Below are 14,309 nucleotides of genomic sequence, written 5' to 3'. Positions count from 1 at the left end.
GGGGCACACCGCGACACCGGGGCACACTGCGACACCGGGGCACACTGCGACACCGGGACACACTGCGACACCGGGACACACCGCGACACCGGGGCACACTGCGACACCGGGGCACACTGCGACACCGGGGCACACTGCGACACCGGGACACACCGCGGCACACTGCGACACCGGGGCACACTGCGACACCGGGACACACTGTGACACCGGGATACACCGCGACACCAGGACACACTGCGACACCGGGGCACACTGCGACACCGGGGTACACTGCGACACCGGGGTACACTGCGACACCGGGACACACTGCGACACCGGGACACACTGCGACACCGGGGCACACTGTGACACCGGGATACACCGCGACACCAGGACACACTGTGACACCAGGATACAAGATACTCAGATACATCAAGCTCCAAACCCAAACACAGACAATTGGGATTCTTTCGCCTTCCCAGGATGACAATTGATCCCAAATACAGTTAATCCGCTGGAAACTACAGTTGCAATATTGAAGTATTAAGTTCAAAGCTTTCACTATTTGCAATGCAAGCTCCACGGGCAAATGGAATCAAACACAGAAACCAAACGCATCCGACAGAGGGAGCCATGGAGAGGTATTGTGGACGGCGTTATAGACATGGCAGCCGACAGCTGCACTTCATTAATCTCTTCTCCCAACTCAACTCCAGGGACCCACCTTCCCACTGACCTTTAATTACTGCTCTGCTCTGCACCACACCACCAGTCGCTCCATTCAATACCCAAATTCAATTTGTTGAAACAATCTATACCCACTTGGATTTCTTTATTGTTTAATTAAAATTACTATCAAACATGATTTAGTTTAAAATTGTGGCTTAAGCCTTAGGAGTACAGGAATTTCTAAAGAAATTTAAATTGCTGGGACTATGAAATAACCAAAGTACTGATGCTAGTGTTTGGTACAAAGGGTTTCAATCATAACATTAGCTTTTCCTTTCCTGCACAGATGAGATGTTGTGTATAAATCACTTAAAATAATTTAGCAGGGAGAATTCAAATCTCCTGGGGCAGGATATAGGATCTCAGTGGCAGGGTCAAGGCAGGCAGATGGAGTTGTGGGAAGAACAGCTATGCTCTGTTAAAATGGCAGGACGGGGAATGGTTCACTTGTTGCACAACTTACATGGACATGAACTGCCAGGTCTGCAGACTTTAGAGTAAAAATACGTGAAAATTCTGGGGTGTAAGCAGAGCAGCGGGAACAGTGGCCGTGATCACGACCACAGCGACCACACGACCACTCGGACTCAGAGAGAAGTCCGAGGCACTGTCTGTCAGCAGACTAGTCAGGCAGCACAACAAGAACAACGCCTTCAGTTCCAGGACTGGCTTGACGTTGGTGAGGAACATTTGTGGCCACATTTTGAAGAGGACTACTATCCGCAAAAGAATGCTTGGAATTTCCAAAGCAGGAATATGGCAGGTTCAGTCTAGCACCTGTGGCAGGTTGTGGTTGGTGGCAGGTCACAACGGGCTTGCAAGGAGGAACTAGAGCAAATGGATACATGATCTGGATCAGGATGTAGCTGGCATGGCTAACACGTCTGCACTGAAGGTTGTCTCTGATTGCAACAAGATCTTGACGAACTGGAGAAGTGGGCAAGGAATAGCAGATGGAATTTGACGTGTAAGGTGGTACATTTTGGCATGGTAAACAAGGACAGGATATGCATGGTAAATGGCAGGGCCCTGGTGAGTGTAGATGCACACAGAGTACAGCTACATAGCTTCCTGAAAGTGGTGACACAGATAGTCAAGACAACAATCACGAGTGTATTATTATCAGATGTCCCAAAACAGAACAATGAAATTCTTATGTGGGAAGGAACTGCAGATGCTGGTTTAAACTGCAGATGCTGGTTTAAACTGCAGATGCTGGTTTAAACTGCAGATGCTGGTTTAAACTGCAGATGCTGGTTTAAACTGCAGATGTTGGTTTAAACTGCAGATGTTGGTTTAAACTGCAGATGCTGGTTTAAACTGCAGATGTTGGTTTAAACTGCAGATGTTGGTTTAAACTGCAGATGTTGGTTTAAACTGCAGATGTTGGTTTAAACTGTAGATTGACAAAATGCTAGAGTGACTCAGCAGGACATCAGCATCTCTGGAAAGAAGAAATGGGTGACGTTTCAGGACGAGACCTTTTGGGTCCTAAGAAGGGTCCCGACCTGAAACTTCACCCATTTCTTCGCTCCAGAGATGCTGCCTGTCCCGCTGAGTTACTCCAGCATTTGTGTCTATCTTCACAATTAAGTTCTTACTTGCAGCATAAGTACTTACTTGGTGAAGGATAAGACAGCTTACAGAATTTGACGTGCTTTCCTTCATTGATCAGGCAATTAAGTATAAGAGTTGGGACATTGTGTTACAACTGTTCAAGAGGTTGGCGAGACCACAACTGGGGTACCTTGTGTACGTTACATCAGCACCTACCTACTGTGCAACTATCACTCAGAGCCAACGCGCATGGGAACACTACCCAACTCACAACACACCATCTCTACTTGGAAATGCAGTACGTATATCACAACTCCTCCATTAGCATTGTAATTCTTCAATACCATGGGAGAGCTTCAAAGGAATGCAGATGTTCACGGTCGTGGCTCACCATCACCTTCCGAAGGGTGATCAGGATGGGAAAAATGGTGCCTGTCTGTAACACCCGCTGTCTGTTAAAATAAATCAAGATGATCATATCATATCATCATATCATATATATACAGCCGGAAACAGGCCTTTTCGGCCCTCCAAGTCCGTGCCGCCCAGTGATCCCCGTACATTAACACTATCCTACACCCACTAGGGACAATTTTTACATTTTACATTTACCCAGCCAATTAACCTACATACCCGTACGTCTTTGGAGTGTGGGAGGAAACCGAAGATCTCGGAGAAAACCCACGCAGGTCACGGGGAGAACGTACAAACTCCTTACAGTGCAGCACCCGTAGTCAGGATCGAACCTGAGTCTCCGGCGCTGCATTCGCTGTAAAGCAGCAACTCTACCGCTGCGCTACCGTGCTTAAGCTGTATAAGAAAATAACTGCAGATGCTGGTACAAATCGATTTATTCACAAAATGCTGGAGTAACTCAGCAGGTCAGGCAGCATCTCGGGAGAGAAGGAATGGGTAGGAGAAATCACAGAGGGGGAGCAGCGAGAGAGCATGTTGCTAAACTCTCGTCGAAGAGAGGAGGAGAACTTCTTCAAAGTGGACATACCTCGAAGAGAAATCGCAGTGGAGCAACCAGTAGTATAAGACCTGCTGAGTTACTCCAGCATTTTGTGAGTAAATCAGCTTCAGCTGCATTTATTCTGAGGGAAGGATCCTGTACCATGGTAGTTGATTAATAATTCACCATCACACCCAGTACGTAATACAACCACAGGAACCCTTTCATCAGCCACCCACACGGCTGATTTGGATCTCCAGCATGGTTAAATTAAACGCCTTAAGTGTTGACTTGCCCTGAAAAGTGAAGCCACAGTCAGAAACGGAACATTACAGCAGCTGCACCAGCAGGCTTCAACCTGCAGCATTCCTGCTACCAGACACACCCAAAGCCAGCAGGCAGCCTGAGGCAAGCTGTGGCCATGTTTCTCCATTGGCTCCAGTCTCTGGGACAGAAAGTACGGCAGAGATTATTCAAACAAATCACCTCCAAAGTAGCATGGATTTTGTGTAAGGCAAGAAAGTGTAACTTTGTAGACACAATGTCCTTGCCAACTTTTAATTAATTTGGCATTAGTGCTGGATACTCTGCATGGAGTTTATTAGAAAGTCAGAAATAGACTGAGGCAATGAACATATTCCTTAAATGCAACCGGACAATGGTTCCTGTTCAACACAATGAAGTCACTTCCATTGGTTGTTTATGGGGCAACTGTATGCAGAGGGCAGATGTACCAGAGGTCCAAAGACGTACAGGTATGTAGGTTAATTGACTGGGTAAATGTAAAAAATTGTCCCTAGTGGGTGTAGGATAGTGTTAATGTGCGGGGATCGCTGGGCGGCACGGACTTGGAGGGCCGAAAAGGCCTGTTTCCGGCTGTATATATATGATATGATATGATATGATAGGTCACATTGTGTGCACTCCAGAGTAACCACAATTTCACATCCAAGAATAAGGGGTCGGCCATTTAGGATTGAGATGAGAAAAAAACCTTTTCACCCAGAGAGTTGTGAATCTGTGGAATTCTCTGCCTCAGAAGGCAGTTGAGGCCAATTCACTGGATGTATTCAAGAGAGAGTTAGATATAGCTCTTAGGGCTAACGGAATCAGGGGGTAGGGGGAGAAAGCAGAAACGGGGTACTGATTTTGGATGATCAGCCATGATCATATTGAATGGCGGGGGGTGCTGGCTCGAAGGGCTGAAGGGCCTACTCCTGCACCTATTGCCTATGTTTCAATGTTTCTACATCTACACCCAACTGCTGCTACATTCCCATTTCTACTGCCTCTCCCTATGGTGCATGACAGTACGCAATCATTCAGCCACGTACGGAGAAACAAAAGGTGGCGGCAAATTCCCTCTCGCTCTGGGTCCAAACATGCTAATGTTTTGACAGAGGAGGTGGGATAATAAAAAAGGGGCCTTATCAACAAGCAGGCCTTTAGATCATAAGACCATACTTCATGGGAGCAGAATTAGGTCCTTCGAATCTTCTTCGCCATTCGATCATGGCTGATCTATTTTCCCTCTCAACACCATTCTCCTGTCTTCTCCCCATAACCTTTGACATCCACACAAATCAAGAACCTATCAATCTCTGCTTTAAAAATACCAATGACCTAGCCCCCACAGCCTTCCGTGACAATGAATTCACCGCCCTTTAGCTGAAGCAATTCTTCCTCGTCTCCATTCTAAAGGTACATTCTTTTAATTGGTCCAGCCACAAATATTGGATTAGCATCAAGTAACTCACTCCTCCATTTAAAGGTCATCACCCTGCCTGCCTGTGCCGTCCATTCATCACTGAAGCACTGCAGGCCATCTACAAAATGCATGCAGTTAGTCAACAAGGCTACTTGACATAACCTCTCAGATCCAGAACCTCTACCACTCTAGTTCGAGACGGCTACAAATTGTAACCTTCGAGCACAATCGTTTTTCCTGTCTCCACAACCACCAATCATGCAGGCAGCATTTACTGAAGATTCATTCTAAGTAAAGTTTCACATTTCACTCTGCTCTAGCCACTACAATGGCAGAGTTGAGGCAGATGCGTAACAAAACATACCCGTGCTGTGACCAGCTCACTATCAGTGTTTACTTGTTTGCACGGTTCAGGATCAGACTGAGAGGATGCAGCACCAAAGTGTCTGCACCAAAGGAATCTGTACTTCAAGCAACAATTTCACCACTTCAGGACACAAAGCTGCTTCACACACCTTTTTTGATCAAATCGCTACTGAATTCCACAATATTAATGACTGCATGTGCTAGTCTCAGCAGCACAATGGCACTGCCGTGCACTCCTTGCTGCTGAGCCAAAGAGTGATCACTGATCAGATAGAGACCCTGCTGCTCCCTGCCCAGTGACACTCACAGTAACAAGGTCCAAACACACCAGCAATATCAGCCGGCTGTCTGAATCTGCATTCTTCAGATTCTTCAGTTCCCCAAATGTGAAATACCTAGGCTGTCAGTCATTTAACAACCAAGCACCATCTTAAAAGTTTAACTAGAAAAATAAACATCTCAGAAAGAGTTCCAATGTGGGCTATTTACTAGAATGTGTAGGAAGGAACTGCAGGTGCTGGTTTAAACAGAAGATAGACAAAAGCTGGAGTAACTCAGTGGAAAACGCAGCTATTTACTAGAATGTTTAGCAAAGACACAATTTAGCAACATTCAGGTAATGCTGTTGCTGAAGCACAAGGTATAACCACCCAAAAAGCAAGCACAAAGCAACCACGTGAGCATGTCTGCCTGCACATGGCACCACTGCATAAACCAACAATGCCACACTAAATAAAAGGAAACTGCAGTGAAGCAAAGAAGTCCTTCTGCAGTTGTACAGGGCCCTAGTGAGACCGCACCTGGAGTACTGCGTGTAGTTTTGGTCTCCAAATTTGAGGAAGGATATTCTTACTATTGAGGGCGTGCAGCGTAGGTTTACTAGGTTAATTCCCGGAATGGCGGGACTATCATATGTTGAAAGACTGGAGCGACTAGGCTTGTATACACTGGAATTTAGAAGGCTGAGAGGAGATCTTATCGAAACTTATAAGATTATTAAGGGGTTGGACACATTAGAGGCAGGAAACATGTTCCCAATGTTGGGGGAGTCCAGAACAAGGGGCCACAGTTTAAGAATAAGGGGTAGGCCATTTAGAACTGAGATGAGGAAAATCTTTTTCAGTCCGAGAGTTGTGAATCTGTGGAATTCTCTGCCTCAGAAGGCAGTGGAGGCCAATTCTCTGAATGAATTCAAGAGAGCTAGATAGAGCTCTTAAGGATAGCAGAGTCAGGGGGTATGGGGTGAAGGCAGGAACGGGGTACTGATTGAGAATGATCGGCCATGATCAGATTGAATGGCGGTGCTGGCTCGAAGGGCCGAATGGCCTCCTCCTGCACCTATTGTCTATTGATTAGCCAGCAGTCTGAAAAGAATCTCTGACCTCAAATGGGCAAGATGAGAGCTTAGGGGAGTTGGCAGGCGGGAGAGAATGAAAGTAGCAACCCAAAACATTCAGGCAACACGATTTTTAAAAAGGACATTAGTCAAACAAGTCTGAGGAAGGGTCTCGACCAGAAACGTCACTCATTCCTTCTATCGAAAGATGCTGCCTGTCCCGCTGAGTTACTTCAGCATTTTGTGTCTACCTTCAGTCAAACACATGGGTTTGTCTCAAACAGGTATAACAGAGCTTTATTTGTCGTTCGGTACCGAAGTACCGAACGAAACTACATAGCAGTCATAGAAAAAAAAAGAACACAAGACACATAACCCCAACACAAACGTCCATCACAGTGACTCCAAACACCCCCTCACTGTGATGGAGGCAACAAAACTTCCCCTCTCTTCCCCACGCCCACGGACAGACAGCTCGTCCCCGACCGACCCGCACAGTCCCCGCACCGGGCGCTGAAACGTCTCGCGGCCGAACCGGGCGATGAAAGGCCCGCGACCAAGCCTTGCGCAGCTAAGTCCCGCAGCCGAGCCGCACCAGCGGTGAAAAGTCCCGCAGCCGAGCCGCACCGGGCGGTGTTAAGTCCCGCAGCCGAGTTGCACCGGGCGGTGTTAGGCCCCGCAGCCGAGCTGCACCGGGCGGTGTTAAGCCCCGCAGCCGAGCTGCACCGGGCGATGTAAAGTCCCGCAGCCGAGTTGCACCGGGCGGTGTTAAGCCCCGCAGCCGAGCTGCACCGGGCGGTGTTAAGTCCCGCAGCCGAGCTGCACCGGGCGGTGTTAAGTCCCGCAGCCGAGTTGCACCGGGCGGTGTTAAGCCCCGCAGCCGAGCTGCACCGGGCGGTGTTAAGTCCCGCAGCCGAGTTGCTCCGGGCGGTGTTAAGCCCCGCAGCCGAGCTGCACCGGGCGGTGTTAAGCCCCGCAGCCGAGCTGCACCGGGCGATGTAAGTCCAGCGGCCAAGCCGCACCGGGATGTAAAGTCCAGCGGCCAAGCCGCACCGGGATGTAGAGTCCAGCGGCCAAGCCGCACCGGGATGTAAAGTCCAGCGGCCGAGCCGCACCGGGGGATGTTAGGCCCCGCAGCCGAGCCACACCCCGCGCCGTGAGGAAGAGAAAAGTTCCCCACACCCACCCCCCACACACCACCACCCCCTCCCACACATACACAACCAAAAAAATATATATAAAAATCATCCCAACACCAACACTCAACAAAAAAAAAAAAAAAAAAAAAAAGACGGACAGACTGCTAGTCAGCCGCTGCCGTTAGGCGCCGCCACAGCCATCTAAAGCAGTGGTCCATTTAGTTAATTTCCCACAGGCTATTGATAACAAACTAGGATGCCATCGTTTCAGCACCAGAACCAGACTTATTAACAGTGGCCAAGCGAACATCCTTGCTACACTCAACATTGTCACAATAGGTATCCAGTTACAATGAGGAATAAGATTCCCACAAGCACACCTACACAAGAACAGCAACATTCCACCAGTCAGCCAACATTATGTTCCTGCATAAAACACTAACCATGTGACATGCTATCTGGAATGCTAACCTGTTCAGGAGTTAAGCTTTTGGAACAGAGATCCAATTTAAAGTAGAATTAATCTTTAATTAGATAATCAGAAAACTTGACAGAAACAGCAGATTCAGACAACTTAATCACTGAAACGTTCAAAGCAGTACATGTCGAACAGAAACAGACAGTACTATCTGGCAAATTGGTCTTTATTACAAAAGGGTTGGAGTCGAGAAACAGGAAGTCTTTTCTAAAAGAGATTCACTGGAGTACTCCCCACCACTATAGGTCTAGCCCTTCACAAAACAGCTAAAGAAATGAGATCCAAATTCTTTAGAGTTTAGAAGAGATGAGGTTTGATCATATTGAAAAATAAGGGGAAACAGCATTTCCACGATGAAAACCTCAAGCAAAGGGACTCAGTTGCTACATCAGAAAAGTCATTCAAAACAGAGCCACTTAGACAATAGACAATAGGTGCAGGAGTAGGCCATTCAGCCCTTCGAGTCAGCACCGCCATTCAATGCGATCATGGCTGATCACTCTCAATCAGTACCCCGTTCCTGCCTTCTCCCCGTACCCCCTCACTCCGCTATCCTTAAGAGCTCTATCCAGCTCTCTCTTGAAAGCATCCAACGAACTGGCCTCCACTGCCTTCTGAGGCAGAGAATTCCACACCTTCACCACTCTCTGACTGAAAAAGTTCTTCCTCATCTCCGTTCTAAATGGCCTACCCCTTATTCTTAAACTGTGGCCCCTTGTTCTGGACTCCCCCAACATTGGGAACATGTTTCCTGCCTCTAATGTGTCCAATCCCCTAATTATCTTATATGTTTCAATAAGATCCCCCCTCATCCTTCTATATTCCAGTGTATACAAGCCTAATTGCTCCAGCCTTTCAACATACGACAGTCCCGCCATTCCGGGAATTAACCTAGTGACTACGCTACACGCCCTCAATAGCAAGAATATCCTTCCTCAAATTTGGAGACCAAAACTGCACACAGTACTCCAGGTGCGGTCTCACCAGTGCCCGGTACAACTGTAGAAGGACCTCTTTGCTCCTATACTCAACTCCTCTTGTTATGAAGGCCAACATTCCATTGGCTTTCTCGCAGAGGATGCAATCCTCCGGAACCCTCCACTCAAAAGGGTTCTACAGGCTGATCAGTATTGAAAGAGAAAGTAGATAAGATTCTGAAAATTAATGGATTAGTTATAGGGAACTGATAGAGTCCGTCCGAGAGACGACTTAGCTGTTGTCATAGTGATTGGCAGAGCCGGCTTGGAGATTCACTCATGCTCCAAATCTTATGTTTTGTAAAAAACTGAAAGTGCAAACACTAATCAAACAAATGAGAATTAGGTTTATACTGCAACACAACGCTGTAGTAAAACACTCTGCCAAACCTCACAAGAAAGCAAAGGCCAGGGAGACCCAAAACTCAAGCAACCCAGACTAGAAATATTTCACACCAGCAAACAGCAGCAAGCACCAAACTGGCTCTCTGCACTGCACAATAACCACCAGAACATCAGGATAACATGGACACCAACACCAGACTATTTATTGACTACAGCTCTGCCTTCAACTCTAACCAAAGTCATCTCCAAACCCAGGTCCTACGACTCAGTGATTCTCCACTTCCTGACCCATAGGTCACAAACATAAGAGTAGGTAACAAAACATCCTCCACTATAATTATCACACTGGTGTTCCCCAAGGATGCGTTCTCAGCTCCTTACTATACTCTCTGTACACTTACAACAGTGGAGCCAACTTCTGCCCTAACTCCATTTACAAATTGCAGATGACACCACCTTAATGGGCCACATCTTGAACAATGAGGGGAAGGAGAGAGTTTAGCAGCAGTGTCAAGACAACAACCTCTCCCTCAAGGTCAGCAAAACAAAGGACACAGCATCAGCTTCAGGAATCAGAGCAAAGCATATGCCCCAGTCTGAAGCAATGGTATTGAAGTAGTGGGGTCAACAGCTCAAGATCACCAACCATTTGTCCTGGTCCAAACACTTTAATATATCCATGAATACACACCAACAACACCACTTCCTCAGAAGGCCAAGAAAATTTACAGTATCACCAGCGGCTGTTACCAACAGCTACAGACCATGGAAATAATCATGCATCAGAGCTAGGAATAGCAACTGGACTGCCCATTACTACAAGTTTGAGAGTTGAGAAAGCAGCCCAGAGAGAGACACAAACCAGCCAGTTACTCTCTCTTCTCCCCTCTTCCACTCTGCAAAAGATACAAAGGTGTGAAAGCACATACCACCGTTAAAGAACAGCTTCTCTCCAGTTTATGGGATGACAGCTGTGATCAGATTACTGGACAGTTCTTGCAGAGGCGAGGGACAAGTTCTACCTCATTGCAGCCCTTGCATTTTTTTATCTGCACTTTTCTTGCAGCTGCCAACCTATATTCTGCACTGTTTACTTTCTCTTCGCGCCTCCCGAAGTGCTCCTGTGGGTCACGATCTGCCTGGAGAGCACTCAGAACAGAGTTTACTGAACCTCGGTTGCCTTGACAAGAAACCAACGTAAGCTGACCGTGATCGGGGGGGGGGGGGGGGGGGGGGGGTTAAAGGACAGGGAGGTGTGAGAGCCGGGGACAAACGGGGATCGGTGAAAGGCAGTGGGTCGGGGGGGAGCGGAGACGCCCGGGGGGGGCTGGGAACGGGCCGGGGACAGTGGTGGGGACGGGGACGGGCCGGGGGGTGGGCGGCTCTCCCGGTATCCAAGCCAGGCCCGGGCCGTCCTTCAGTGTCGCCGGGAGCTCCGCTCCGCGCCGGGGGGTGGGGACGGGGATAGGGACGTGCAGGGCCGGGGATGGGGACGTGCAGGGCCGGGGATGGGGACGTGCAGGGCCGGGGATGTGCAGGGCCGGGGGGTGGGGACGTGCAGGGCCGGGGGATGGGGACGTGCAGGGCCGGGGGATGGGGACGTGCAGGGCCGGGGATGGGGACGTGCAGGGCCGGGGGATGGGGACGTGCAGGGCCGGGGATGGGGACGTGCAGGGCCGGGGGGTGGGGACGTGCAGGGCCGGGGATGGGGACGTGCAGGGCCGGGGGGTGGGGACGTGCAGGGCCGGGGATGGGGACGTGCAGGGCCGGGGGGTGGGGACGTGCAGGGCCGGGGATGGGGACGTGCAGGGCCGGGGGGTGGGGACGTGCAGGGCCGGGGGGTGGGGACGTGCAGGGCCGGGGGGTGGGGACGTGCAGGGCCGGGGGGTGGGGACGTGCAGGGCCGGGGGATGGGGACGTGCAGGGCCGGGGGGTGGGGACGTGCAGGGCCGGGGGGTGGGGACGTGCAGGGCCGGGGGATGGGGACGTGCAGGGCCGGGGATGGGGACGTGCAGGGCCGGGGATGGGGACGTGCAGGGCCGGGGGGTGGGGACGTGCAGGGCCGGGGGGTGGGGACGTGCAGGGCCGGGGGGTGGGGACGTGCAGGGCCGGGGGATGGGGACGTGCAGGGCCGGGGATGGGGACGTGCAGGGCCGGGGATGGGGACGTGCAGGGCCGGGGATGGGGACGGGCAGGGCCGGGGGTGGGGACGGGCAGGGCCGGGGGGTGGGGACGTGCAGGGCCGGGGATGGGGACGTGCAGGGCCGGGGGTGGGGACGGGCAGGGCCGGGGGGTGGGGACGGGCAGGGCCGGGGATGGGGACGTGCAGGGCCGGGGGGTGGGCGGCTCCCCTGGTGTCTAAGCCAGGCCCGGGCTGTCCTTCAGTGCCGCCGGGCGCTCCGCTCCACTCCGGGGGGGATGGGGGGGGGGGGGGGGGGGTCGGCGCACTCACGCTGCCGATGAAGAAGTCCTCGCCCTCCAGCCCTGCGCTGCCGGTCTCCGTCTCCGTCTCCGTGTCAGTGTCCCCCTCCAGCTCCGGCGGCCGCCGCCGCTCCGCCGCCATTTGGTGCCCAGCAACCCTCAACGATACTTTATTGTTCCCGGCGCCGCCACGGCACGCCCCTCAACAGTGCTTTATTGTTCCCGGCATGGAGGGGGGAGGGAGGGGGGGTCCGTGCGCGGCCCCGGTGGTGCGTGCGCGGCCCTGTGGGGGTGGTGCGTGCGCATGCCCGCTGACCGTGCGCGTGCCCGCTGTCCGTGCGCGGTCCCGAGGGTGCGTGCGCGTGCCCTGCTGTGTTGAGCGCTGCTCGGTGCGATGGGAGTTGGCTCACAGGTACTTTATTGTCACGTGTACAGTGAAACTCGATTTGCCACACAACCGCACCAAGACGCACAACTACATCAAGGTTAACATAAACATCCACCACAGCGGATTCCCCACATTCCCCACTGTGATGGAAGGCAATAAAGTCTTATCTTCTTTCTTCCTTATTCTCCCGCAGTCGGGGCAGTCGAACCATCCGCATTAGGGGTGATCAAAGCCCCCACATCGGGGCGGTCGAATCTCCCGCAAAGCTCATGCGGCCCGGAGCTCCTGAAGTCGGTCCATAACCAAGGACCGTGAGCTCCACGATGTTAAAGCCCGCAGGCTCCCGCGGTTGGAGCTCCGAGATCGATCCCCGACAGGGAACACCAGCTCCACGATGTTAAAGCCCGCAGGTTCCCGCAGTTGGAGCTCCGAGATCAATCCCCGACAGAGAACACCAGCTCCACGATGTTAAAGCCCGCAGGTTCCTGCGGTTGGAACTCCAAGTTCGATCCCTGGCAAAGGGACCACCAGCTCCATGATGTTAGGCCACAGTGTGGACAGAGATACGGGAAAAAAATCGCATCCCCGTCGAGGTAAGAGTTTGAAAAATGTTTCCCCCAACCCCCCCTCCTCCAAAATACAAGCTAAAGAACACTAAAACATACATTTAACACATACTAAAACCAACAAAGAAGGAAAAGGACGAGACAGTCTGTTGGCAAGGCAGCCGCTGTGACACCACCCGCCAACCAATGAATGGGCACATATGGGAGATGCTTGAAGGTGTGAGCTGCTGGGTGGGTCGGGACTGAGGTACCGTGCGTGTACCAGCCCACACACGACTACAGCAAGTTATATACAGAGAAAATAAACAGAGTGATGGTACAGTTACAGAGACCTTTCTGTCCTCAGTCTCCTGCATTGTCAGGTTGAGGCTAAATGCAAATTGGAGGAACAGCATCTCATGTTTCACTTGGGCAGCTTCCAGCCCAGTGGTATGCATATTGATTTCTGTCACCTCAGGTAACCCCGGCATTCCCCCTCTCTCTATCCCTCCCCCACCCAAGTCGCACTAGCTTCTTATTTTCTCATTTTTACCCTACAAACAGCTTACAATGGCCTGTTTCCTTTATCATCTTAACATTTGTGCATATTTTTTTCATCGTTCTTTATCTCTCCACATTACTGCCTATATCTCGTTTCCATTATCCCTAACCAGTCTGAAGAAGGGTCTCGACCCGAAACATCACCCATTCCTTCTCTCCAGAGATGCTGCCTGTCCCGCTGAGTTACTCCAGCATTTTGTGTCTACCTTTGATTTAAACCAGCATCTGCAGTTCTTTCTTACACGCGATATCCTACTACATTATGGATTCCAGTAATTTTCCAACCACTGAGGATTGTTGTTCCCTGATTTCCCTTTCCCATCTTTCTTAGTGGGTTTGTATTTGATAACCTTTAATCCACAGGAACAAGTGCAGAAAGCAGAAGCAAGTGCAGGTTGATCAACCACATCATCCTCTCTCAGGAGCCACCCCACAGATGTAGACTTAGTTTAGTTTAGAGATACAGCGAGGAAGCATGCCCACTGAGTCCACGCCAACCAGCGATCCCCGCACACTTACACTATTGTACACACACTGTACATTTATACCAAGCCAATTAACCTACAAACATGCACAAGTTTGGATCACCTGATCCTTGGGGTCAGGACTACTTTTGACGACAATCAGTTGCTTCGGTGCCTGGTTCTCATCACCCTTGGTTCCCTCTCACACGTGCTGCATGTTTGATGTGTGTCCTGTGAAAGCAGAGGCCCAGCCGTGTTGCAATCAATGTTCCCCATTACCCACCCCTTCCTGCTGCTCCTGCTGCTCCTCACGGTGCCAGCAGATGGTGCCTTCATACTTGGGAAATCACGAGCCTCAGAT

General features: G+C 50.9%; 1 protein-coding gene across 1 annotated transcript in view; it reads right to left on the bottom strand.

Annotated features, from left to right (window-relative positions):
* The window catches only part of LOC144610844 (sorting nexin-1-like), a 33,970-nt gene extending 21,769 nt beyond the window's left edge, over positions 1–12,201 (bottom strand). Inside the window, exon 1 of the mRNA XM_078429806.1 lies at positions 12,022–12,201. Coding sequence (XP_078285932.1) covers positions 12,022–12,132 — 111 coding nt within the window. The 5' untranslated portion in view covers positions 12,133–12,201. The remainder of the gene's footprint in view (positions 1–12,021) is intronic.
* Positions 12,202–14,309: the final 2,108 nt, after the last annotated feature.

This window comes from Rhinoraja longicauda, chromosome 38, assembly GCF_053455715.1.
Source record: "Rhinoraja longicauda isolate Sanriku21f chromosome 38, sRhiLon1.1, whole genome shotgun sequence".
In the NCBI taxonomy this organism is placed as follows: domain Eukaryota; kingdom Metazoa; phylum Chordata; class Chondrichthyes; order Rajiformes; family Arhynchobatidae; genus Rhinoraja; species Rhinoraja longicauda.
This window is presented reverse-complemented; position numbering and strand designations above follow the sequence as displayed.